Source organism: Colobus angolensis, unplaced genomic scaffold (assembly GCF_000951035.1).
Source record: "Colobus angolensis palliatus isolate OR3802 unplaced genomic scaffold, Cang.pa_1.0 Scaffold4, whole genome shotgun sequence".
Classification (NCBI taxonomy): domain Eukaryota; kingdom Metazoa; phylum Chordata; class Mammalia; order Primates; family Cercopithecidae; genus Colobus; species Colobus angolensis.
The window spans coordinates 14,408,326-14,433,074 of NW_012117376.1; the positions used below are offsets into that span (position 1 = coordinate 14,408,326).

Below are 24,749 nucleotides of genomic sequence, written 5' to 3' on the forward strand. Positions count from 1 at the left end.
TTAAACCACAAATAGACCAATTCCTCCAATATGACACAGGACACGCAGTAGTCACTGGCTGGGAAGGCAGAGGCAAGGACCACCCTTTGGCTGCAAAGAAGTTGCCATGCACTTATCTCCAGCCATCCTCCCAACCATCTGCCCCTGCTCTTGGCCATACCTCATGCCTGGCAATGGGGGGATCTGACTGTGTGGTGTGGATGCTGGAGTTGGTGGCTTTAAGTCTCCTCCTTCTGCCATGGAACTGCTGGTTGACTGAGGAGTCTGGGGCCCCTGCATAGATCCTGATCCCGCTGTGGACAGAGATACAATTTGAGCAGTTTCCTTGGCATGAAAAGTGTCTAACTCTCACACAAACACACGAATGACCCAGAATCTCTTTGGGAAAGTTCTTCCTAAGGCCTTTAAAGCCTGATCACCCTTCTTGGCAGAGGATCTACAAGGCCAGGTCATGAAGACAGGAATTTGAGGGTTTTGTAGCTCTTTGTTTTTGTTTTACATGTAGAAAAGAGGAGTGATGTGGCCATGACATCACCAAGCTGGTGATTCCTTGAGTCACTGCCAGCTTCCCCGGCTATTTCTTTTCACTCCTCCAAAGGACCTTGTCTAACCTATTAAACCCTGTAATGCTGGTGCATGAGCTCCAGTCAGAGCCTCCCAAATCCTGGGTGGGGAGGGGGTTCCAAATCTGGGATGTATTTTAGGAGTCTAGGAGGTCCTGTTCTGAAGCATCCAGCTTGGTGTCATCCCTCAAGTTCAAATGTTCTTCTAAGCTGATGAGTACAAAACTACTAGTAATTAATGTTTCCAATAGTTACCATTCCTGGCAGTAGATATCCCACTGCTGAGGCCTCCCCAGCTGATGAGTCATCTCAGGCACTTATTACACCCTCAAAGGTCAACACCAGGGCACATGTGTTTATACCCACCTTCCAGGCACCCTGGTCTTCTTCCCTCTCTAGGCTTGCCCTAGGCCTCAGCCTCCTCTCAGAAAGGAGGGTGGGCAGAGGCACTCCCATTAGGGAGTTCCATTCATATCCCTTCCCCACTCCCTCCTTCCCATTCATTACCATCTCAACTCCCTGGGGAATTCAGGGCTCTAGTCTGAGCTACATTCTAAGGTGCTGACATCAAGGGGCCAAAGCTCCCAGATAGCCCTGTCTTGCTGCCATTTGTCAGTTCCCCCAACTCCTCCTGTGCCCCTCCCATTCACCACTTTACAAACAGTTGGCAAGTTGCCAGCTGCACAACAAAAATTAAAATTTTAAGGGCTGCTGCAGAGTACCTCCCAAGGGAGTTTCCACTGCCCACTCTCTAGTCAGCCAACCTATTAAGCCCTGTGGTAGGGCAAGGCAGAGCACAGATCCTTGGCATATCCTATTGGAGGCAGGTACCACCGAATATGAGGCCAGGGCAATAGGCCCTCTCAGCCTTGGTGGGGCCGCTGACCCCATCCTTACCAGGAGAGGGAGGCTGGATCTTGGGCTGCGACTTCTTGGAATCAGCAGCTGCAAAGATGTCTGGGGGAGGGTCTTCTCCCCGTTCAATCTTGCATTCAAAGGCATAGAGACACTGGATATACTGCTTTTTCAAGGAGCTGGCAGCACTGCTTGATGTGCCCACATTGAGGTTGGTTGCAAGTTCCCGCCATTTTTTGTTCTTGTTGACCTGTATAATCAAACCAAAAGAGTCGGGATATATCTCCCGTCTGGTTTTCTGCCCATAAGTCCCAAGCCCCAGCAGGCTGAAAGGTATTCATCTTTGTAAAATCACAGTTCTTAGGTAATTTTAAAAGTTAAACTTGCATCTGGCTTCGTTTTATCCCCAGGATGTTCCACCGCAACTATCAGACTGTGCTTATGCAAAACAGGGCAAATTTCACATTACTACTGGAACAGAACTCAGAGTCCAGTTTTTTAGTATACTACTGAAAAATGGTGTACAAATCATCTGCATATCTAAATTTTTTTTTTTTTTTTTTTTTGAGACAGAAAAAATAAATCTCGCTCTGTCGCCTAGGCTGGAATGCAGTGGCGCCATCTCAGCTCACTGCAACCTCTGCCTCCTGGGCTCAAGCGATTCTCTTATCTCAGCCTCCCCAGTAGCTGGGATTACAGGCGTGCACCACCACTTCTGGTTAATTTCTGTATTTTTAGTGGAGATGGGGTTTCACCATGTTGGCCAGGCTGGTCTCAAACTCCTGGCTTCAAGTCATCTACTCACCTCAGCCTCCTAACGTGCTGGGATTACAGGCATGAGCCACTGTGCCTGGCCCTAAATCCTATTTTAAATGCACTAATAAAAACTAACATTTTATAAAATGGAGACTCGTGATAGTATCAATGACCACCCTGCTTGACTTGCTTTGTCAAACTGGGAATTTACACATCTGATTTTTTTCCTGGAATGGTGCTCCCTGCAAATTTGACATTCTTGTGCCACTGCTCCCCTAACATATCTCACTGACAAATAACCACAGATCCCTTTCCCTTACCAGTCACTGTCCTGATGGTCCAGGTGTTCAGGGTCTTATTTATTTATTTATTTAGAGACAGAGTCTCACTTTGTCACCCAGGCTGGAGTGTAGTGGCGCCATTTCTGCTCACTGCAACCTCCTCCTCCTGGGTTCAAGTGATTCTCCTGCCTCAGTCTGCCAAGCAGTGGGACTACAGGCGCCCGCCACCATGCCCCACTAATTTTTATATTTTTAGTAGAGATAAGGTTTGGCCATGTTGGCCAGGCTGGTCTCAGACCTCAGATGATCCGCCTGTCTCAGCCTCCCAAAGTGCTGGGATTACAGGTGTGAGTCACTGTGCCTGGCCCTGGGCCTTATTATGACTTTTTTTTTTTTTGAGACGGAGTCTCGCTTTGTCGCCTAGGCTGGAGTGCAGTGGCACGATCTCGGCTCACTGCAAGCTCCGCCTCCTGCGTTCATGCCATTCTCCTGCCTCAGCCTCTGAGTAGCTGGGACTACAGGCACCCGCCACCACGCCCGGCTCATTTTTTGTATTTTTAGTAGAGACGGGGTTTCACCATGTTAGCCAGGATGGTCTCTATCTCCTGACCTCAAGATCCACCCGCCTCGGCCTCCCAAAGTGCTGGGATTACAGGCTTGAGCCACCGCGCCCAGCCTTATTATGACTTTTGTATCTCCCCAGCAGCCAACCTACAGTTCTGCCTCCTTCCCTCAGCTTCAGGGCACACTGACCAAGCCCATTCCCCAGATGCTCCCTACAATTAGTCTTTCTGCTCTAGATGGACAGGTCTCCTTCTTCATGTATTCTTACGCTTATTCATCTACCATATGGTAAACCTGTTCCCCAAGGCCTGAGAACAAGGTTTTTCCAGTCCCTATACACAAAGGAAGTTCAGTAAGTCGTAATGTCTGCAGATACGGTACCCATGACACTAGAAAGAAGAGTTTCAACAGGCACAGAGGGGAACAACCTCGTTGGGGCAGAGGTGACTAGGAATACTTCTTAAGAGTGGTTAACACCTGAGCTAAGTCTTCATGGTTGGAGATGGCCTTGGTGGGAAATATCCAGACTCTCTCCCATCTTCGTGGCATCTAGGCCAGTCTACTGGATTGGCCACTCTTCCACCTAAACCCTACTAATCCTTTAGATAAGCTCAAGATGAGCTTTGCTTTCTTGGAGCCTTCACAAACTAACTTACAAAAAGCACTCTTTTGCCCCTGAATTATCACTGTCTTATAAAAGTTCAATTACAAGGCATTTTAAAGGTTTGCATCCTTTTGCAATCTGGAAGACAGACTCAGACATCAGAATTCTCTCTGTATCTCATCCTAGGTTCAGTGAACCCTGAAGCTCACCCAATCAGAAGTGAGCGTTTCACCTAACCAAAGCTCCCCTTCCCTATAGGCAGGGAAGACTTGATTATGAGATCTGAGTATCAGGGAGAATGGCAGGAATATGCATGGAGTCACCTCAAAAGCCTTCCATGGCTTTGCTTCTCATGCCAGTTATGTGACAGTATGCACGTGTCTTGTTTTGTTTTGTTTTGTTTTCCTTTGTGGGGGAGGGGAATAAAGCCTGAAGGGAGAAGGAATTCATAACTGACTGTTGGCTGGCTTCATTCCAATCACTTTCTTTTCTGCTGGTGACAGCTGTTTTCCTCTTCTGATTTAGAAGGTCTGGAATAAGTCCCTCCCTGCCACGCCTCCGCGAGCTCAGCCACAAACTGATCCAACAGCAGGCTTCTGGTCTGGTGACTACAGAACACACACAGGAGGAAAGTCTGCAAGGCACAGTCTACTGTCTGTCTGTGCTGCCTCACCTGTTTGCCTCCTGGGCTGAGTCTACAAAATTGTAAGATATCAGAGTAGGCGCAAGCTCTGGGTGGTGTCTAATTCAGGTTTTCATTTAAGTTTCCCATACAGAAAAACTAAACACATCATTTCCTACTACTTCTTCCTTTATAATAAACTATTTCTACTAAACAGTTCCTGAAATCCTATCTCTACTGGGAAGATTCCAGGAATGGGAAGATCTACTTATACTCTGGCTGCCTCTGTACCATCTTGCAGGCCGATTTATGTGGCAGAAACCTTGCTGAAAGTCAAGGTTATTTCTAATTTTTGATAGTCTAGTGAGTTATATACTGTTACATAGTGTTTGTATTTTACAAATAAGAAAATTAAGGTTCAGAGTGGTTATACACCTTAAGGTCATATATGTTGTAAGTGGGTAAGAAGGGATTCAAAACCAGGTCCATCTCTCCAAATCCTGTCTTTGCTACTATGCCAAACTGCCTCCCATGGAATCAGAATGCCCACAGACTTTCCCTAGCTTTGCATCTCAGTGGGACCCTAGATACATGGTAAACTTACTGCTAATACCTCATACTACCAGGGAGGTCTCTGCTTCCTGCCTTATCTTCTGGGAAACCTGTGCTCCCTGGTCTATCAATATTATCAATATTCGACTCAGAGAGCAGGAGAGGATGATGTCCCTGTGGGATGCATGGTGCCACGTGAAGCCAGTGAGTACCTAGAAAGGGGTTTGTGGAAACCACAGGGGCAGTCAAGTGTCAGGCACCCACTCACCTGAGTCAATCCACCAATCTCCTTCACAGACACATAGAGGCGATAGAGGTCCAGAGGTTTCCTACCCACAGCAGGCAGATTTGTCATGCCCATGGCCTTCTCCTCAGTGAAGGCCAGATAACGGTCCACCCACATCTTCCTCTCAGGCTCACCACCCAGCTCATACAACTTGGTGATCTTCTCATTGGTTGTAGTAGAAGAACTGGATTTCTGGAAGGTTCAGGTCAAAATTCATAGGAATGGGTCAGATTCAAAGCCTATGCTAAGGGTCTCAGAAGTCTCTTGACTGGAGCAGTGTTAAAGCTTCTTACTCTGGGGTGGTCACTAACACCTGCCCTGTCTTCACAAGGTTGAGGGCCAAAAAAGAACCAAATTTTTTTTTCCTATAAAGGAAGGAAGCTAACACTGAATATATGTTATGTACTGGGTGGGATGCTAGATGCCTTTATATATTAGGTATTATAAAATTATCCCCATTTTTAAAGATAAGGAAGCAGGCACCAGGAGGCAAAGCGTAAGATCTCACAGCTTTTAAGTGGCAGACTGAGGATCAAATCCTTGTCCATCTGACATCAAAGCCACTACTACTCCCACACTACTACCCAGGAGCCTGAACATACTTAGGTACTATGTTTTAGATAAATCGAAAAACTCACAACATGATCTTGAGGCAATGGGATGGACTAAAATGAAAAGAAACTCTTTGCCTCTTCTAAAGAAAGGAAGGGTTTCCCACCTGGTTGAAGGGCTTTGGATATCATCCTGTCCAAGACAGGAGGATGGTCAAAAGGGCTGGGAGCTAGAGGTGAAGACTCACAGGAGGTAATAGCTATGATTTTTATTTTCCCTACATATATAGATAGGGAAAGTGAGGTATGGCCAAGGACAGAAATATTTCAAATGACCCAAATGCTGAGTAGGACCCATTACTACTGCACAGCCTAACAGCACACCCAGGACCAACCTAAGGGAAGCCAAGGACTCAAGCCTCATGTGCCTTATCTCCCTCTTTACAGAACACAGGGTACCATTCCTGCTGCCACGAGTAAGGTTCAGGAAGAGAAGAGCAACTAGTTGCCCATGGCACACCCCATCTATCAATGCTTGAGTACAGGAGGCACGGTTTCACAGAGGACACCAACCAAACAGTGCTGCAGGGTCTGCCATTTCCCCCATAACAAACAGCTGTGAGAATATTATGTTATTTACCAGGATCCCTTAGACCAACCCAGACCCAACTCACTGAGCTATTATTCTGAGACCCTTCATGATAAGAGGAGGCAACAGCAGCTTTTTCAGAGACTATCTAGTCCGGTGTCATAAAAGGCTGGGATCTTGTCTCTCTCTTTTCTTTTTCCTTCCTATCACTGAAAAAGATAGGACACAAAATTGAAAGAGACAAGACAAAAATTGCTACCTTGGATTTGGATTCTGTCTTGGGTGTCCCGTCTGCCTTGTTGTTCATTTTGGTGGCTGGAGTTAACTTGACATCCCCAAGGCCCATCATCTCTGGGCTGGCTGCCATCCCTGTAAAAGAGAAAAAAATTCTCAAGACCAGTAAGTTTAGCTGTGATGTGACTCTTGAAGAAATCTCTAGTGAGAATGACTAGCACTTACCTGCAGAATTGTTGGCCATGGTTCCACCCATGGAATATGGGGGTCCCTGAGGGTTGATCATGCCAGCCATACTATTAATCCCTTGTCCATAAGGAGGTCCAGTTCCCATCATGCCCCCTTGATTCATATTGGGGTAGCCTGGCGGCCTAAGGAAGAAGATGGAAAGTGAGAGAGACTAAGGTTAGACTCTGGGCTTTTAGATTTGAACTTGAGCCAAATAGTGCTGTGTGATCATCTAGTTAGGATTAAAAGGAAAACATTGATGGGTCCCCAAAACTAGAACTATGCAATATCCGGATATTATTTTTCTTTATTTTCTTGAGATAGGGTATTGCTCTGGCACCCTGGCTGGAGTGCAGTGGTGTGATCATAGCTTTCTGCAGCCTTAAACTCCTGAGCTCAAACGATCTGCCTTCTTCAGCCTCCTGAGTGCCTAAGACTATGAGGCATGCACCACCATGTCCAGCTAACACCCAGATTTTCTTATCTTCTACATCCCACAAAAGATATTAAAAGAGTTCAAGTTCTGGATAGCAAACAATAGTTTATTTAATTTTTTTTTTTTTTGAGACAGTCTTGCTCTGTTGCCCAGGCTACAGCACAGTGGCGTGATCTCGGTTCGCTGCAAGCTCCGCCTCCCAGGTTCACGCCATTCTCCTGCCTCAGCCTCCCAAGTAGCTGGGACTACAGGTACCCGCCACCACGCCAGGCTAATTTTTTGTACTTTTAGTAGAGACAGAGTTTCCCCGTATTAGCCAGGATGGTCTCAATGTCCTGTCCTCGTGATCCGCCTGCCTTGGCCTCCCAAAGTGCTGGGATTATAGGGGTGAGCCACCACGCCCGGCCAATTTTTTTTTTTTTTTAGATGGGAGTTTCATTCTTGTCGCCCAGGCTGGAGTGCAATGGTGCGATCTCGGCTCACTGCAACCTGCAACCTCCACCTCCCAGGTACAAGCGATTCTCCTGCCTCAGCCTCCCAAGTAGCTGGGATTACAGGTGCCCACCACCATCCTTGGCTAAATTTTTGTATTTTTAGTAGAGATGGGGTTTCGCCATGCTGGGCAGGCTGGTCTTGAACTCCTGACCTCAGGTCATCCACCTGCCTCGGTACCCCAAAGTGCTAGGATAACAGGAGTGAGCCACCGCGCCCAGCCACAATAGCTGAATTTCAAAGGGTACAATTCTTTGAAGCAGAGCCCTGCTGTGTCTTTTAAGTACTGCCTTCCTCAAAGCCACCTCCAAAGTCAAGTTGTATTTCCATTTAAGGGCCCTCTCTGTGGCAAAAGACATAGATGAAATGCCGAACTGTACCACTTTTTGTCATGCTAAATTCCGGACTGGAACCCTCAGCATATCACCCAGAGGTGGCTTTGCATTATTTCTTGATGGGCTAATGCAAACTTTGCACTTCCATCTTTCTGAAGTTCTACCAAATCCACCTCTTTATAGTCAATCACCCTATTTTACCTTGGTTCATCAACAACTCAATAAGATTTAGTGGCCAAAGAAGTCGTTAAACCTAATCACGTGAGCCTTCTGCACTCTAGCACCAGAGTCAACACACAGGACCACATAAAACAGTAAGAGAAATGGCAAACTACAAGCTTACCATTTGCTATTTCTAACACCAAAGATCCAAGACATATGTATCATTAAGAATCCTTTTGGAAACCAAAATGTTGACTGATAGAAGTTAAACCACCTACTCTGAACACTTATTTTGCAAATCAAAATAAGCTGTCTTTAGTCCTGGCAACATAGTGAGACCCCATATCTATTAAAAAAAAAAAAAAAGAGGCTGGGCATGGTGGATCATGCCTAGCACTTTGGGAGGCCAAAGCAGGCAGCTCGCTTGAGGTCAGGAGTTCGAGACCAGCCTGGCTAACATGGTGAAACCCAGTATCTACTAAAAATATAAAAATTAACAGGGCATGGTGGCAGGTGCCTGTAATCCCAGCTACTCAGGAGGCTGAGGCAGGAGAATCACTTGAACTGGGAAGCAGAGGTTGCAGTGAGCTGAAAGTGCACCAGTGCACTCCAGCTTGGGCAACAGAGTGAGACTCTGTCTCAAAATAAGTAAATACATAAATAAAAATAAAAAATAAAATTAGCCGTGTGTGGTGGTGTGTGCCTGTAGTCCCAACTACTCAGAAGGCTGAGGTGGGAGGATCACTTAAGCTTGGGAGGTCAAGGCTACAGTGAATTGTGGTCATGCCACTGCAATTCAGTCTGGGGAACAGAGCAAGGCCCTGTCTCAAAAGATCCCAAAACAAAACAAAACACTCCACAAAAACCTTTTTTCTTTTCTTCTCTTTTTTTTTTTCAGTCTCGTTCTGTCGCCCAGGCTGGAGTGCAGTGGCACAATCTCGGCTCACTGCAACCTCCGCCTCCTGGGTTCAAGCGATTCTCCTGCCTCAGCCTCCTGAGTAGCTGGGATCACAGGCGTGCACCACCACGCCCGGCTAATTTTGTATTTTTAGTATAGACAGGGTTTCACCATATAGGTCAGGCTGGTCTCAAACTTCTGACCTCATGATCTGCCTGCCTTGGCCTCCCACAGTGCTAGGATTACAGACGTGAGCTACCACGCCTGGCCAAAACCCTGTCTTTTATAAAGCTCTTTACATATGATGTTTAGTCATGTGAAATTTCAGACCCATCTAAGACATGTAAGAATTAACACTTCATACATACACACCCATTTTCCCCCCCGATTTAGGTCCAGAAGCATCTCAATAATCTGAGTGGGTCTACATTTTCTAGAACTGACACCCTCTCCACTTCCCAGGCCTTACCTGTTTTGGATAGAGTTGGCAGCAACATGCATGGCGACAGCAGTTTCTTGGGTTTTCCGGTTCATGCCCCCTGGTGGAGGACACATCCCTGACCCAACCTGAGGTGGCATATTGGCCATGTTAGGGCCATAAGGCCGGTTGCCCATGGAGGCGTGACTCATCCTCCCTGGAGGGAGTGTGCCATAAGGTGGGATGCCAGGCTGTCCATGCATCTGACCTCCGGCACCCATGGGGTTTATGCCTCCAGCCATGCCTGCACTGGGGTAGTTGGCATTGGGCAAGGCATTATAGTTTGGCTGCCTGGGGTAGCCACCTGAGAGGGGAGGAAGAGAAGACAGAGACTTGGTTAGTGACTCACCAGCAACTCTCTAGTATCTCTCAACTCTAGAACACCAAACAATGTCATTCAATATTTTGGTTAGGAAAGAGACCAACTTCATGGTAGCCTTTATCTCCATGAGAAAAAGTGGGGGGTGCCAGAAGCATGTAAAGGCAGGTCAGTTATCCCTTCCATCTTAAAGGCAGCACAGAGCAAGGCTGGCTTTGCTGCCACACAGGCACTTCAACTTCCAGAAGAAGATAACTTCCTTTTTATCTCCATGCTCTGAGTAAGATACTCAACTTTTGATCTGCCTAGGGTTGCAATTTTGAGCAAAGATCTATTCCATTATGACTTATTCACTAAAAATAATTTTTAAAAAGTAATAACCAATAGCTACCATGTATTAATTGTCTGTGCTCAATGGTGGAGTAAACACCTTATCTCCATTTTTACAAATGAAACAGAGGCTCAGTGAAATTGAAAGACTTTCTCACGGTGACAGAGTAAGTGGAGACAAATGGAATCTTTCCTTGCCCTTCTTCAAGGGCCTGGCCTGGGTGGATTTAAGGCAAAGGACAGCCCTTCTCTCACAAGGTTACAAGCTAGATGGCAACATATCAGACAAGGAACTGTTCTCTCCTCTCACCCCTATCTACTCCTAACTGGGTAGTATACTGACCTTGTGGGCCATACTGACCCCCCTGGGGACCATAGCTCCCCATGGAGTTCTGCTGGTAGGAGCCCATGCCTGTGTGTATCTGTCCTCCGGAAGGCTGACGCGGAGATAAGGCTGAGCCGGGCTGGGGGGAACTGTACTGGGGCATCTGGGGGTTCCTCTGCATATAACCTATTTGTGGGTAGTATCCATATAGTTATTAGCTTTATACAATGCGAACTTTATACATGGCTCTCCCTCCTTATCCTGGGACTTTACCATCTACATTTTCTTTAGCAGCTACTTGCACGAAGTCTCTATCTGATTTTCTATATAGTGGTATGTCATTTTAGGCACCTTCAGAGTGACATAAGCCATTAACCAGGGCATGCCAACTGTTCCTGCTAAATGGAGGTTTGAAAAGACAAAGAGGAATGACAAAAAACCAGAATTAATGACTTAATAAGTGAAGACCAAATGTTGAGTCTTCAGCAACTGCCGACCATGAGGCAAAATGTAAGGGGGCAACCATCAAAACAGAGACAAGTACTGAGAAATGGAGACACTAACATGGCCAAGCCCACTCTAACTTCACAATTTGCTGCTGGGTCTCAGCACAAAGAAGTAGAGTGTTTGAGATTATATATCTGCTAATTACCCTGATCTGATCACTATACGTTATATCTATTGAAACATCACTATGTTCCCCATAAATAAGTACAATTATCATGTCAACTTTTAAATATAAAAACAATTTGCTGCAGGGATTGTCCTAAGCTTCATGGTCAAACAGCTCTCTAAAAGCTACTGCATAGGGCACTCAAATGTCCGCCCTAGCTCCCTGCCCCTCCCCAACACCCAGGCTCTCACCTCGATCTTGGGCAATGCTTGATTGGTTCATGGAAGGATGCATGATGCTGTCCGACTGGCCACTGGGTGGCCGAGGTGGCATCTGGTTGCCTGGTCCAGACAAAGAACAACATAAGAATATCATGGCTAAGCCTGGGAATTCTAGCTAGGTAGTCAATTCAGAGCTAGAAATGGCTCATGGAGAGGCCAAGTACCTCCCAGTATCACACACAAAGAGATCCAGCCAACAGGTTCCAATCTCCCTTCTCCAAATGCTAAGGGGGAAACTATGCAGGCATGAGCCAGAGATGCTTTCTCTGCCAGGGGAAGACTAGGACTCCTTAATATTACTGGGGGCAGTCACCTTTCCCTCTCCCTAAAGCCCAGCACTTGAGGGTACCTGGCACTGCAGCAGGCGAGAGTGGTCCTGAGCGAGACTGAGCAACACTGGCGGGAGAGCCAACAGGGGACGGGGAGGGGCCTCGGATGCCAGGCAGGTGAGGGGAAGTATGAGGAGAAAAAGGAGACTGAGCTGGATTACTCTGCTCTCCTTGGCTGCTGGAAATCCCTGATGTGCTCACTCCAGGACTCAGAGCTCCTTCTGTCCCCATGGGGAGGTCATCTATTGAACCAGATAGATCCTAGAACATATACATAAGAACATGGATTAGTAATATTAGGCAGAAAGATTCTACTATCAATAATCCTACTACTTGCTTAGCATTTTCCTTAAATAATCAAGAGCAAATACATCACACACGTTCTTTAGTCATGATACTATTTTTATTTAAAAAAAAAAATTTTTTTTTTTTTTTTTGAGACAGAGTTTCGTTCTTGTTGCCCAGGCTGGAGTGCAATGGTGTGTCTCGGCTCATCGCAACCTCCGCCTCCCAGGTCCAAGTAATTTTCCTGCCTCAGCCTCCTGAGTGGCTAGGATTACAGGCATGTGCCACCATGCCCGGCTACATTTTTTGTATTTTTAGTAGAGACGAGTTTTCTCCATGTTGGTCAGGCTGGTCTCGAACTCCTGACCGCAGGAGGCCCTCCTTGGCCTCCCAAAGTGCTGAGATTATAGGCATGAGCCACCGCGCCCAGCCCTAGTCATAATACTATAATTTACATATGGTAAACTCTGTTAAGGACCAGGTGGAATATATATTAGACCTTGGTGGGCCATAAAGCCTCCTTCAAAACTATTCAACTCTGACACTATAGTGCAATAGTAGTGAGACAATATACAAACAATGGTGTGACTGAGTTTTGATGATTCCTTTTCTATCCTTCTATCCCCTCAGAAGCAGATCTAGCACTTTCGTCTTCTTTCCCAGTCTTAACTTCTATAGTCATAAGAAAGCAACTACTTCAGTGAGGCTTTAGTTCTTTTCTAATAGCAAAACTTTACAAAATGCTGCCAGGATGGCACCAGGAGCTACAAGAGAATGTTAACAAGTTTGGGAAACATTTATAGATCCCCTCTCCTTCTATTATATATTAGAATGATGATTATTATTATGGATTATCATAGCCTCCATTTGCCAAGGACTCACTCCAAGTCACCATACTTTATAACATAAGGGGTGGGAGGTAAGAAAGAGATACATTGGATGAGAAAGGCAATTTCTTAACCGCCAAGAAGGTCTGGGACTATACTCCTAACACCTGGTCTATAACAGTAATCAACAAATGTTTGCCAATTGAACAAATTGTTTTTTCCCAGCTTTTATGTTTTTCAGTGAGAACTTGGTATTTATTTGTAGGCTTTGCTTGTCTTGAATTAATCAATAAAGAGTTCACTCTAGGTCAACAAACTCCAGTATTAGCAAACAGGAGCTCAATATGAAAAATATTCACCTAAGAAAATGTACCCTAATTCCATCCCCTGCCCCATGTTCATTCTCTAGCTAGCAACATTACTTCAGGCTGGGAACTAATTGTAATTGAAGAAAGGATGAAAACCCTGATACTTAAATGGTAAACAAAAGAGTTCTCTTAAACACACTGGGCCACATGCAGTGGCTCATGCCTGCAGCCCCAGCCTTTTGGGAGGCTGAGGCAGGCAGATCACTTGAGCCCGGAGTTCGAGACCAGCCTGGGCAACATGGCGAAACCCTGTCTCTACTAAAAATACCCCAAAAAATAAGCCAGGTGTCGTGATGTGCAGCTGTAGTCCCAGCTACTTGGGAGGCTGAGGTGGGATAATCACTTAAGCCGGTGAGGAGGAGGCTATAGGGAGCCAAGATTGTACCACTGCACTCCAGCATAGGTAACAGAGCAAAACACCATCACGAAGACAAACAAGCAAAAACAAAACTGAAAACACCACACATCTCGAGGAGGAGATCCAAGTTGGTTTGAGTCTATTCCTGCTCACACAAACAAGCTCACCCTGGGAAGATCGGCTGAAAGTGACTTTGACCCTAAGATCTGACAGTAACACTGGAGGTCAGAGGGCACCTTTTAGGCTCGCTCTCCTTCAAGTATCCAAGCTGGGTGGACCTTCCACAAACCACTTGGTACCTCACTAGGCTGGAAGCATTTCTGCTGAGCTTTTGGAGACAAAGTTTGCTCTGAAGGCAGGTAGGTAGGTGTGCATTTGTGCCTGTGTCCAGCTTTCCATGTTAGCTGAGAAGTCAGAAAATGCTAGCTTTCTTTTTGTTAAGAAGTAGGCCAGGCATGCCACAGCATACTTTAAAAATGCAATGAGAATTAGTTCCAGCATAGAATGATTTCAAGAGGTCAACCACGAGGTAACAGCAAAGGACATCTTCCTTTCTTGAAGGACTAAAGTACCTGGAGCTATGAAGAGCCCCACGTTAGTCCCAAGAGAGAGGGACTCCATCCTTGGTTTTTTTTTTTTTTTTTTTTTTGAGACAGGGTCTCACTCTGTTACCCCAGGCTGGAGTATACTGGCACGATGCCAGCTCCCTACAGCCTCAACCTGCCCAGCTCAAGTGATCCTCTTACCTCCACCTCCCAAGTAGCTGGGACTACAGGCACGTGCCACCACATATGGCTCTGTGTGTGTGTTTATAGGCATGCACCACCGTGTGCGTGTGTGTATGTGTGTGTAGAAGAGATTCTGCCATGTTGCCCAGGGTGGTCCCAAATTCTTGGGCTCAATCCTCCTACGCTGGCCTCCCAAACTGCTGATAGGATAGGCATGAGTCACCGTGCCCAGTTCCATCCCTGTTTTGATGCCTAAGTTATACCATAGACATCTAGCCTCTGAACCAAGAACAAACTAAAAGAGGCAGCAAGATGACAAGGAGAGCCACTGAAAGTAGAAAGGGCCTCAAAAAGCACTCGTTAGGCCCTACAGTCTACAGCAAATCCCACAGCTCAATGCTCTGTTTTAGGGATCAGCAGGTTCCCTCACCTACTCCTTACTACAATCTCCATTCCTTATCAAACTGCCAGCTTTTGGTAATAAGAACTTTCCTGCTTACAGGAAAAAGAAGTGTATTTCAGAACAGAATAGGAATCAAGGATCCATCTATCAGACAAGAACTTGGTTCAGTTCAAATCGCTTTGAAAAATTAAATGTTGGCCAGGCGCGGTAGCTCATGTCCGTAATCCCAGCACTTTAGGAGACCGAGGTGGGTGGATCATGAGGTCAGGAATTTGAGACCAGCCTGGCCAACATGACGAAACCCCACCTCTACTAAAAATACAAAAATTACCCAGGCATGATGGTGGGCACCTGTAATCCCAGGTACTGAGGAGGCTAAGCTGGGGAGAATTCCTTGAACCCAGGAGGCGGAGGTTACAGTGAGCCAAGATAGCACCACTGCATTCCAGCCTGGGAGACAGACTGAGACTCCGTCTCAAAAAAAAAAAAAAAAAGGTTTTGATCATTTTTGTCTTTAGTTATATAAGTAAAACATGAACAGTCTCATGAAAAACACATTTCAGATATTACAGGTGAAGCCAAAGTCCCCTACAGGTGAAGCCAAAGTCCCCTACACCAAAGTTCCCCAAGCTGTCTTTCTGTTGCCCTCAACAGAGAAACCACTGTTCACTTTGGTGTGCATCTTTGTGAGTTTTTTTGTTGTTGTTAATTTATTTTTATTTTTTATTTTTAGAGAAAGGGTCTTGGTCTGTCACCTAGGCTGGAGTGCAGTGGCATGATCTCAGCTCACTGCAACCTCCACCTCCCAGATTTCAGCGATTCTCCTGCCTCAGCCTCCTGAGTAGCTGGGATTAGAAAAATTAAATGTTTTGTTTTGATCATTTTTGTCTCTAGTTGTACAAGTAAAACATAAACATTCTCATGATAAAAACATTTCAGATATTATAGATGAAGCCAAAGTCCCCCATGGTTGTCTTTCTGTTGCTCTCAATAGAGAAACCACTGTTCAATTTGGTGTGTATCTTCATGGGTTTGTTTTTTTTTTTTTTTAAAAAAAGAGACAGGGTCTAGGTCTGTCACCCAGGCTGCAGGGCAGTGGTAAGATCTTGGCTCACTGCAACCTCCACCTCCTGGATTCAAGTAATTCTCCTGCCTCAGCCTCCTGAGTAGCTGGGATTACAGGCATACCACCATACCCGGTTAATTTTTGTATTTTTTAGTAGAGACGGGGTTTCACCACGTTGGCCAGGCTGGTCTCAAACTCCTGACCTCCAGTGATCCACCCACCTTGGCCTTCCAAAGTGCTGGCATTACAGGCATGAGCCACCGTGCCTGGCTCCCAGCTAATTTTTAAATTTTTTTGTAGAGATGGGGCCTTGCCATGTTGCCCAGGCTTGTCTCGAACTCTGGGCTCAAGCGATCTGCCCTCCTCAGCCTCCCAATGTTCTAGGATTACAGGCATGAGCCACCACCCCTGGCCTTGGTGTGTATCTTTGGACACGTGCTGAAGTGCTAAGAAAAAAAACCAAACAAGAAACAAAACAAAAAACCAAAACCTGGCCGGGTGCGGTGGCTCACGCCTGTAATCCCAGCACTTTGGGAGGCTGAGGTGGGCGGATCATGAGGTCAGGAGATGGAGACCATCCTGGCTAACATGGTGAAACTCCACCTCTACTAAAAAAGACAAAAAATGAGCAGGGCGTGGTGGCGGGCACCTCTAGTCCCAGCTACTTGGGAGGCTGAGGCAGGAGAATGGCGTGAACCCAGGAAGTGGAAGCTGTAGTGAGCCAAGGAGATCGCGCCACTGCACTCCAGCCTAGGAGTGAGACTCCGTCTCAAAAATACATACATACATACATACATACATACATACCCACCAACCACTCCTGTCAGCTCACGGCAGGAACTGAGGAGGTCCCTTCAGCCACACTTACAGTTAAAAAACCAGCCTAGCCATAGATCCACAAGGAGAATGTCCCTGCTCCACTTGAGGGATCCTAGAAGCCTAAAGAAAACCTTTGTAGCTCTTGGGGCTGGGGTCTCAGAACTCTGGAGGCATCTGTGGCTGGCAAAGATGTGGCTTCCCCTTCTTCAGGAGAGCTGTCACTTTTGGTAAAGTGCTCTAAGCTTCTTGGAGAAAAAGTGCTAAATAAACCACTGTCAACAGTAGTCCCACCTGGCTGGGATGCCTGGGCATTGAAAAACACTGGGGAAGGAAGAGCATTAATCTTCTTATCGCCCTGATTTGGTTGGCTTGGGGCCAACCTCTCAAAGTGTCATTTTCATTAGATGGCAACTGGTCAGCATGGGATAGTTGGTTTCAAATAATTTTAGGAGCCAAAATGTTAGCACAGAAAGGGGCAAATCATTTACGATTAACAGCTACCATTTAAGCATCTACTACATGCCAGACACTTAGCAAAGTTACCCAATTTTCTACAATTCTTGGTTACAGATACTATTACCATTACCATTTTGGTTTTGGTTTGGGTTTTTTTTTGAGTCAGGGTCTGCCTGTTACCCAGGCTGGAGTGCAGTGGCACAATCCTGGCTCACTGCAACCTGTCTCCTAGGTTTAAGCCATCCTCCCACCTCAGCCTCCTGAGTAGCTGCGACTACAGACACCTAATTAGTTCTTTTTGTATTTTTGTAGTGATGGAGTTTCACCATGTTTCCCAGGCTGGTCTCAAATTCCTGAGCTCAAGCAATTCTCCCACCTTGGCCTCCCAAACTGCTTGGGATCACAGGTGTGAGCCACTGTACCCAGTCACATTACCAATTTGAAGATGAAGAAGTTGATGCTGAAAAAGATTGGGCTACATGCTTAGGTCATCTGGCAAGTGGTGGAAGCCAGATTTTAAACCTAGGCCTGTTGAACCCTATAGGCCATGCTGGCTTTCTCTCTCCATTATGTTGTGACACTATATGAACTGAGGAGAAAGGTCACGCCTCTAAGGAGACCAAGGCCCAGCTTTTGGTATTTATCAGTTGTGACCTTGGGCAAACTGGCAACAAGCCAGGCTTCGGTTTTCTCACATATACAATCAGAGAGGGCTGGATAAATCTAAGTCTGTGACGCCCCTGGCGCATATGCATGAAACCCCCCTAGCACCATATGGTCAGGGTTAAACGACCAGCAGCAATATTCTGGAATGAGAGATACAACAACATATTAGCAATATAAGTTCTAAGACATACCCACCAGTTCCAGTGGCTAGGCACAGCAAATATTTTTATTGGGAAATGGGAGGGAGTAGTAAGGGCAGAAGTCTCCAAAAGATGTCCTGCCCCTCTATCTACATGAACAGTTATTGCTCTGAACTCCGCGTCCTTTTATTACACAGGACACACCTCTGCTTTCTACTCCACAAAAAGCCAGTTTTTCAGGTCTTTTGTTCCACAAAAAGCCAGAGTCTGATTGTTAAGCCAGACCTCAATGTTCGTAACAGTTCAGTTTTCTACAACACATTTATCATTAATAAAAAGTTCAATCGGGCTGGGTGTGGTGGCTCACACCTGTAATCCCAGCACTTTGGGAGGCCAAGGTGGGCGGATCACGAGGTCAGGAGATCGAGACCATCCTGGCTAACACGGTGAAACCCCATCTCTACTAAAAAATACAAAAAATTAGCTGGGCGTGGTGGCGTGTGCCTGTAGTCCCAACTACTTGGCAGGCTGAGGTGGGAGAATGGCGTGAACCCAGGAGATGGAGATTGCAATGAGCCGAGATCGCACCACCGCACTCCAGCCTGGGTGACAGTGAGACTCTGTCTCAAAAAAAAGCCCCTATTCTCCCTGGTGGGGGATGCCCTTGGCATCTCAGGACTCTCAGGTTCTCAATTATCCCAAAAAAGCCCACCTAACAAGCATCTTCTGGAAAGACTGTTAAAAGAACTGTAGCAATGCCCCTTTAATGGGAAGATTTCTTTTCCAGGGTTTGTTCTCCTCCAAGTATAATCCTGCTGAGAGATGGGAGGTGAGGATCAGCCCACTCAGTGCCCTACCAGTTCCAAGGAAGCAGCAGGGCCAGGAGAATTTCCTCACGTGTTTCCAATGTGTTTTGTGCATTTTATTGCTCATCTACCATGCAGATCAAAAGCGCTGGAGCAGATCCAACTATTTCACACAGAATCTCACACTCCAGGCTGGCTACAGCCCTGAAAGCCTTCATTTCTTCACTTGAAATACTGCCCAATGTTATTTTGGGATGTGACCTGATAGAGGAAGCCCACAGGGACTCCATGACGATAACTGTTCCAGCTGTGATTGGTTGCCCAGCCCTAGTGAGCGCCAGCATGAGTCTGTCAGGCTCTGCTAACAAACAGAACTCAGCAGCTAACACCTTCTTTTCACACCACAACAAAACCATGCCTGAAATCACACAGTCCATACCTTATTTTGTGGGGTAGGGGCAGTGGGGGTGCTGGTACTCTCACAGGAAGAACTACAAGTTCTAAGATGAATTGGCTGCCCGCTGAAGAATATTTTTAAGCAGGAAGATACCAGATCAGGGTTAGAGGAGGGAAGTTTAAATTATCTCCCAATAGAGCCACATGAGGATGACATAAATTCATTTTGCCGAGCAGGTGAAATGGCAACAGGTACCAAGTATAAAGAATACGCTCATGACAATGCTCAGATTTAGGGTTTTCCCATAAATCTGGCTAAATCCTTGGGGAATCCCAGATAGAGTTCTTGTATCCATTTAGTTGGGAAAAGCTTTTGCTGAGTTGTGCTGATACAGGCAGGTAAACTACCCATCATGAGAACCAGGTAAATCCTACACACAAGCTTGTAGTAAGTGTGTGCCCTGGGAACCTTGCAACTCAGCCATCCCCATTTAAATGATAATACTTGAATGAAAAAATTCCATAATGACCAAATGTATACTAGTAATTTGTCAGTCCCCTATCCCCGCCCCACCCCTAGGCTGCTCTCATGCTGAAGAATGGGAGGAAATCCTGAAGAACACAGAAGAGACTGGGAAACATAACCCATGAAGAAAAGGAAAAGGTAGGAGAGGAGGCAACAGCCTTAAACTCTAAGGAAGAAAAACTGAGACAAAATTAATTACTTAAGGCAAATAAGTTTTTGGGAGACTTGGCTTTTCATAAAACCTTCCTCAAGCAACAATTTGTTGAGGGTAGCAGAGAAGAAGAGGCTACCTCTAACACCTGAAATAAAGTTTCAGTCATAAGTTCTCTTTTTTTCTCCTTAGTCTTTGCTATAGATGTAAGAAAGATAAATTTGACCCACCCCAGACTGGTAGGGACTCTAAGAGTTACAGAATTGTTGTGACATTATTCCATGGTCTCAATCCAACAGATTAACTGCCACCTATTCCTAGAGAGCAGGCTTGCTGGTGTTAACTGAAATGCCAAGAAAGAATCAACACACAGAATAGGCTGCCTTTCACACCCAGTGGTAATTCCAGGTCAGGAGTTAAGCAAGTAGTAAAGTAAGGAAGGGGAAGAAAAGATTCAGAGGTTGACAATATCCTTTTTTTTTTTTTTTTTTGAGGTGGAGTCTCGCTCTGTCGCCTAGGCTGGAGTGCGGTGGCCGGATCTCGGCTCACTGCAAGCTCTGCCTCCTGGGTTTACACCATTCTCCTGCCTCAGCCTCCCGACTAGCTGGGACTACAGGCGCCCGCCACCTCGCCCAGCTAGTTTTTGTTTTGTATTTCTTAGTAGAGACGGCGTTTCACCGTGTTAGCCAGGATGGTCTCGATCTCCTGACCTCGTGATCCGCCCGCCTTGGCCTCCCAAAGTGCTGGGATTACAGGCTAGAGCCACCGCGCCCAGCCGACAATACCCTTTTAGTGTAAGACCAAGCCCTATCACCTACATGGACTACCTGCATGGTTTGGAACAGCAGAAACTAATCCAGGAAAGACTCCGAAAAATCTGTTTCCTACTTGCCCCCGTCAAGTTTCCAAAAACTTGGTTTGTATCTTAGAAACCATCACATAGGATGAGATCCCCCAACAAACTCCCTCTTCTCCTTTTCTACAATAGGCTATTGTTCTGAAGATAATGATTCGTTCTTCCTGGTACCTTTTGGCCACCTGATGGGGAAGGCATAGAAGAGAAGGGTTATACTCTTCTTGTCTCCAGAATGCTTTTCAGGGGCCCACCTCCAAGAGGAAACCCCCTATATACACATCAGAATTCATAAAGAAAGCTCTGGAGACCAAATTTCCACATACAAAGGATGTTGGAAAAAGTTAATAAAGTTTCTTTATATCTTCCTTTTGAAAGGAAGCAGAATTGACACAAATATGTGACTATCACACATTCAACCCTAAGGTGAGTGGCTTTCATTTAATTTTCACAATCATCTTCTGATATAGGTATTACCCCCATTTTAACAAAGAAGCAAGTTCAGAAGTGACTTGCCCAAGGACAGACAACTATTAAATAAACCTGAGGTTCAAATACATTACTTTACACTCTTTCCATAAGGTATTAATAGAAGCTTGACATGATCAAAGGCTGTGTTCCATGCTCCAGTAGAGGTAAGGCCAACAACCTATATCACCAGACATGCTGAGTGATTAGCTACTTGACTCAACTGGCTAACCTCATGAGGCTCACTTAACTACTTTATTGAAGGAAAGACTGATACTAGATAAATCAAACTCTACAAATCTATGATGCTATGTGTTCCCCTCTTTCCTTTTTTTTTTTCAGACGGAGTTTCGCCCTGTCCTCCAGGCTGGAGTGCCGTGGCGCAATCTCAGCTCACTGCAACCTCCGCTCCCCAGGTTCTAGCGATTCTCCTGCCTCAGCCTTCTGAGTAGCTGGGATTACAAGCCCGGCTAATTTCTGTATTTTTAGTAGAGACAGGGTTTCACCATGTTGGTCAGGTTGGTCTCGAACTCCTGACCTCAGGTGATCCACCTGCCTCGGCCTCCCAAAGTGCTGGGATTACAGGTGTGAGCCACGGTGCCCAACCCCCCTCTTTTCTAATTACTCCTGCTATAACTTGCAGCGTTTATTTCAAATCAGCACTTTCACCGATAACCTTCAACTTAAACCTACTTTTTCTAGGCTAAATTAAAGGGTACAGTACTTCTTCTCACCCCTGGGTTTTCTGTAGGGTACTTAATGTATAAGAGGACAGAGGGCTGTGGGGAGGGTGACTTTTAATGTAGGGAAACAAGCAGAAGTCCCATTAAGGCAGAAGTCCCATGAAAGTAGGAGCCTGGTCTCTGCTGGGTATTCAAACTGAATGTGTTCGAATCCTTTTATCAATCACAAGGGCGTGGCTCACAGATTAAAAAAAAATCAAGGTATTCCTGGCCTCTAGATGGCCTCCTGAAACCCTCACACTTTCCTCCTCACCCAGCACTGCAGCCACCCTTCCGAACTGCAGGATGTTTGGGTTTTGTTTAGGTACCCCACTTCCCAAGCTACAAGATGGGAAGACTCCTTTCTAGAGGCTTTAAAAGCCAAGCAAGCTTCAACCCTCTGGCCACAGAGGTGCAACTGAACTCTCCTTTCACACACATCAGGCTGACTGATTTCCCAACCACCAGAGTAGAATTGGGTGGGAGGATAAATTGCTTGAAGATGCTTTATAGGTACAACAACTACAGGCTAAAATTGTTTTTTTTTTTTAGCCTTGGGAACTTCCAAGATGAAAACAGTGTTGTGGAGGCAGTGAGGAATCAGAAGCCTCCACGCTCCAAGAAGAGATCTGCTAGCCATTCTATTAAACCATCTACTTTGACCCAAGTCAGAGGACTAGTTCCCTACTCCCACCCTATAGGCAGGGCCCAGAGTTCCTCTGAGGCTCCTCTAGATGCAGTTACAGGACTGATGGCACTGTGCTCTATCTCTACTAGCCTGTGGGACCAGAGCAAGATCAGGCTATTTAGTGACCAGAAAGATGCCAGACACATAAACAACAAGAGCTTGATAAATGTTGCTCAATGAATTATCTACTCAAAAGCATCCTCTTTAGACACAATCTCTATTAGTCCTCTTTCTTTTCCTTAATCTCCATTCCCCCATCCTAAACCCCTGTACCTGAATTCTAAACCTCCACAAGAGACGGGCTCTTGGGTGCTGGTATCAAGAGAACTCGATTCTCCTGTTTAAACTCAGAAGTACAACCCCAAATGGGTCTTAACAACTTCTGCAGCAGTGAAGAAAAGGAGTGTCTGGAAAGGAGGCTGTCAGAGGCAGGGCTCTGTGTCACTGGAGAAATTTCAATCTATTTGTGAAAATACGAGAACGTGCTGTTCTAACCCACCTCTGCAAAATCTCTTGAGGCAGGTCTGACCCTTTGGGTGGAGGCTGAGGGCACTGCTGAGGTAAAAAAGGTGGGGAGAAGAAAGACTGCTGGGCTGCTTGCATTCCTGTGGTGGAAGCCCCTGCAAACAGCGGCTGGGTCACTGCAGCAGCCATTGATTTTCCAGGGGTCGATATTCTACTCCCACAGACATGCTCAGCTGGAGGTTTAATCACATCAAGTGCTTCTGCTCAACATTTCCCCCATTGTTCCCCCCACCCCCTGCAACAAACCAATAAAACAAACACCAAACACAAGGAGAACTGGCAAAGGATAGATGAGAAGGTGCTCCTCACAGCTGTCCCCCACCTCCGGAGAAACTCTAGGTACCAGCTCAAAGGGAGTAAATGCAAGAGAGAGCCAACACTACATGGGGCAGTCCACAAGACACTGCAGGGACAGACCCACGGGCCCCAGAAAAATTGTTTTTTTTTTTTTTTGAGACAGAGTCTTACTCTGTCACCCAGGCTGGAGTGCAGTGGCGCGATTTTGGCTCACTGCAAGCTCTGCCTCCCGGGTTCATGCCATTCTCCTGCCTCAGCCTCCCGAGTAGCTGGGACCACAAGCGCCCACCACCATGTCTGGCTAATTTTTTGTATTTTTTAGTAGAGACGGGGTTTCACCATATTAGTCAGGATGGTCTCGATCTCCTGACCTTGTGATCTGCCTGCCTCAGCCTCCCAAAGTGCTGGGATTACAGGCATGAGCCACCACGCCCGGCCGAGAATTTTTAATTCATTGCCTAACACCCTCATATAGACCCCATCTAAAAACTGGGAGATTTTACATAAAAATCCAGGCATCTAACTTCTACCAAAAGAAAAAAAAAAAAAGATAATGATGATGATTCTGGAACTCCCTTAAGCCACGAACTGGTTGAAACCCTGCTTTTCAGTTTTTCACAGTCTCATCAGGCCTGTATAATACCATGTTATCTGCCTGACCAGTCACCCTGCCCCGCAAAGGCTTCTCACTGTCTTACCCAGTTAGTAACCACTTTTTGGCCAAAAATGTATGAAATGTTTTGAGAGTCACTAGTTAATAGACTCAAATCTGGAAAGAAAAAAAAAAAAGAATCTGGGTCAGAGCTGGGCCTGAGTTAGAGCAGCCAAGAGCAGTGCATATTTATGGAATAGGGCTGTTCTAATCCCAGCAGGAAAGAAGAGCACTGTAAAGCTAGAGAAGGCAAAGAAGTTAGGAACCCCCTACTTTCTCAAAGCCAAGCATTCCCTGTTAGGAAGGTTAACCAAACGGAGTTTGTTCTATTATGAAGATCATCAGCTATAATCTTAGAACTTGAGTAAAGAGGGCAGGAAAGGGGAGTGAAAGGAAAGGAACACAGAAAGCAAGCAGAGTTCTGGGTATGAGAAGTGTAACAAGGAGGGGGTGTTGCCTTAGGCTTCCACATCATCTGGCTCTCCTCTCTACAGCAAGCCTGGTTGCCCCTCAGAATTATACCAACCAGAAAGCAAGCAAGGACAACCAGGGAAGGCAAAGTTGGCACTGTGCTGAACACGGCTTAGAACTAGGGGGCTGGATGGCCTCCTTGGTTTTGTAAACTCTTAAATTTATACTTGTCAGTGATCTTCCCTACCTTAGCCTACTGGTCTATATATAAAATCCAAATATTTAGGGGGAGAAGAAGGTGGAATAAACAGATTTGAGAATGAGAAATGGATAGAATCTTAAACCAGAATACAACCTCAAAGGACTTTGAAAAGAACAACTCTGAACACAGGGGAGCTATAATCAAGTTCCAGAAGATAACAGGGGATAAAAATCCAAATAGTCTTGATAATGGT

At 45.9% G+C, this 24,749-nt stretch overlaps 1 protein-coding gene across 1 annotated transcript in view; it reads right to left on the minus strand.

Annotated features, from left to right (window-relative positions):
* ARID1A (AT rich interactive domain 1A (SWI-like)) overlaps positions 1-24,749 on the minus strand; it is an 84,134-nt gene that overhangs the window by 9,031 nt on the left and 50,354 nt on the right. The window contains exons 5-13 of the mRNA XM_011955582.1: positions 11,704-11,944; positions 11,325-11,414; positions 10,479-10,646; positions 9,478-9,790; positions 6,683-6,828; positions 6,483-6,592; positions 5,066-5,275; positions 1,461-1,668; positions 161-293 (exon numbers count right to left, since the gene is read on the minus strand). Coding sequence (XP_011810972.1) covers positions 161-293; positions 1,461-1,668; positions 5,066-5,275; positions 6,483-6,592; positions 6,683-6,828; positions 9,478-9,790; positions 10,479-10,646; positions 11,325-11,414; positions 11,704-11,944 — 1,619 coding nt within the window. The remainder of the gene's footprint in view (positions 1-160; positions 294-1,460; positions 1,669-5,065; positions 5,276-6,482; positions 6,593-6,682; positions 6,829-9,477; positions 9,791-10,478; positions 10,647-11,324; positions 11,415-11,703; positions 11,945-24,749) is intronic.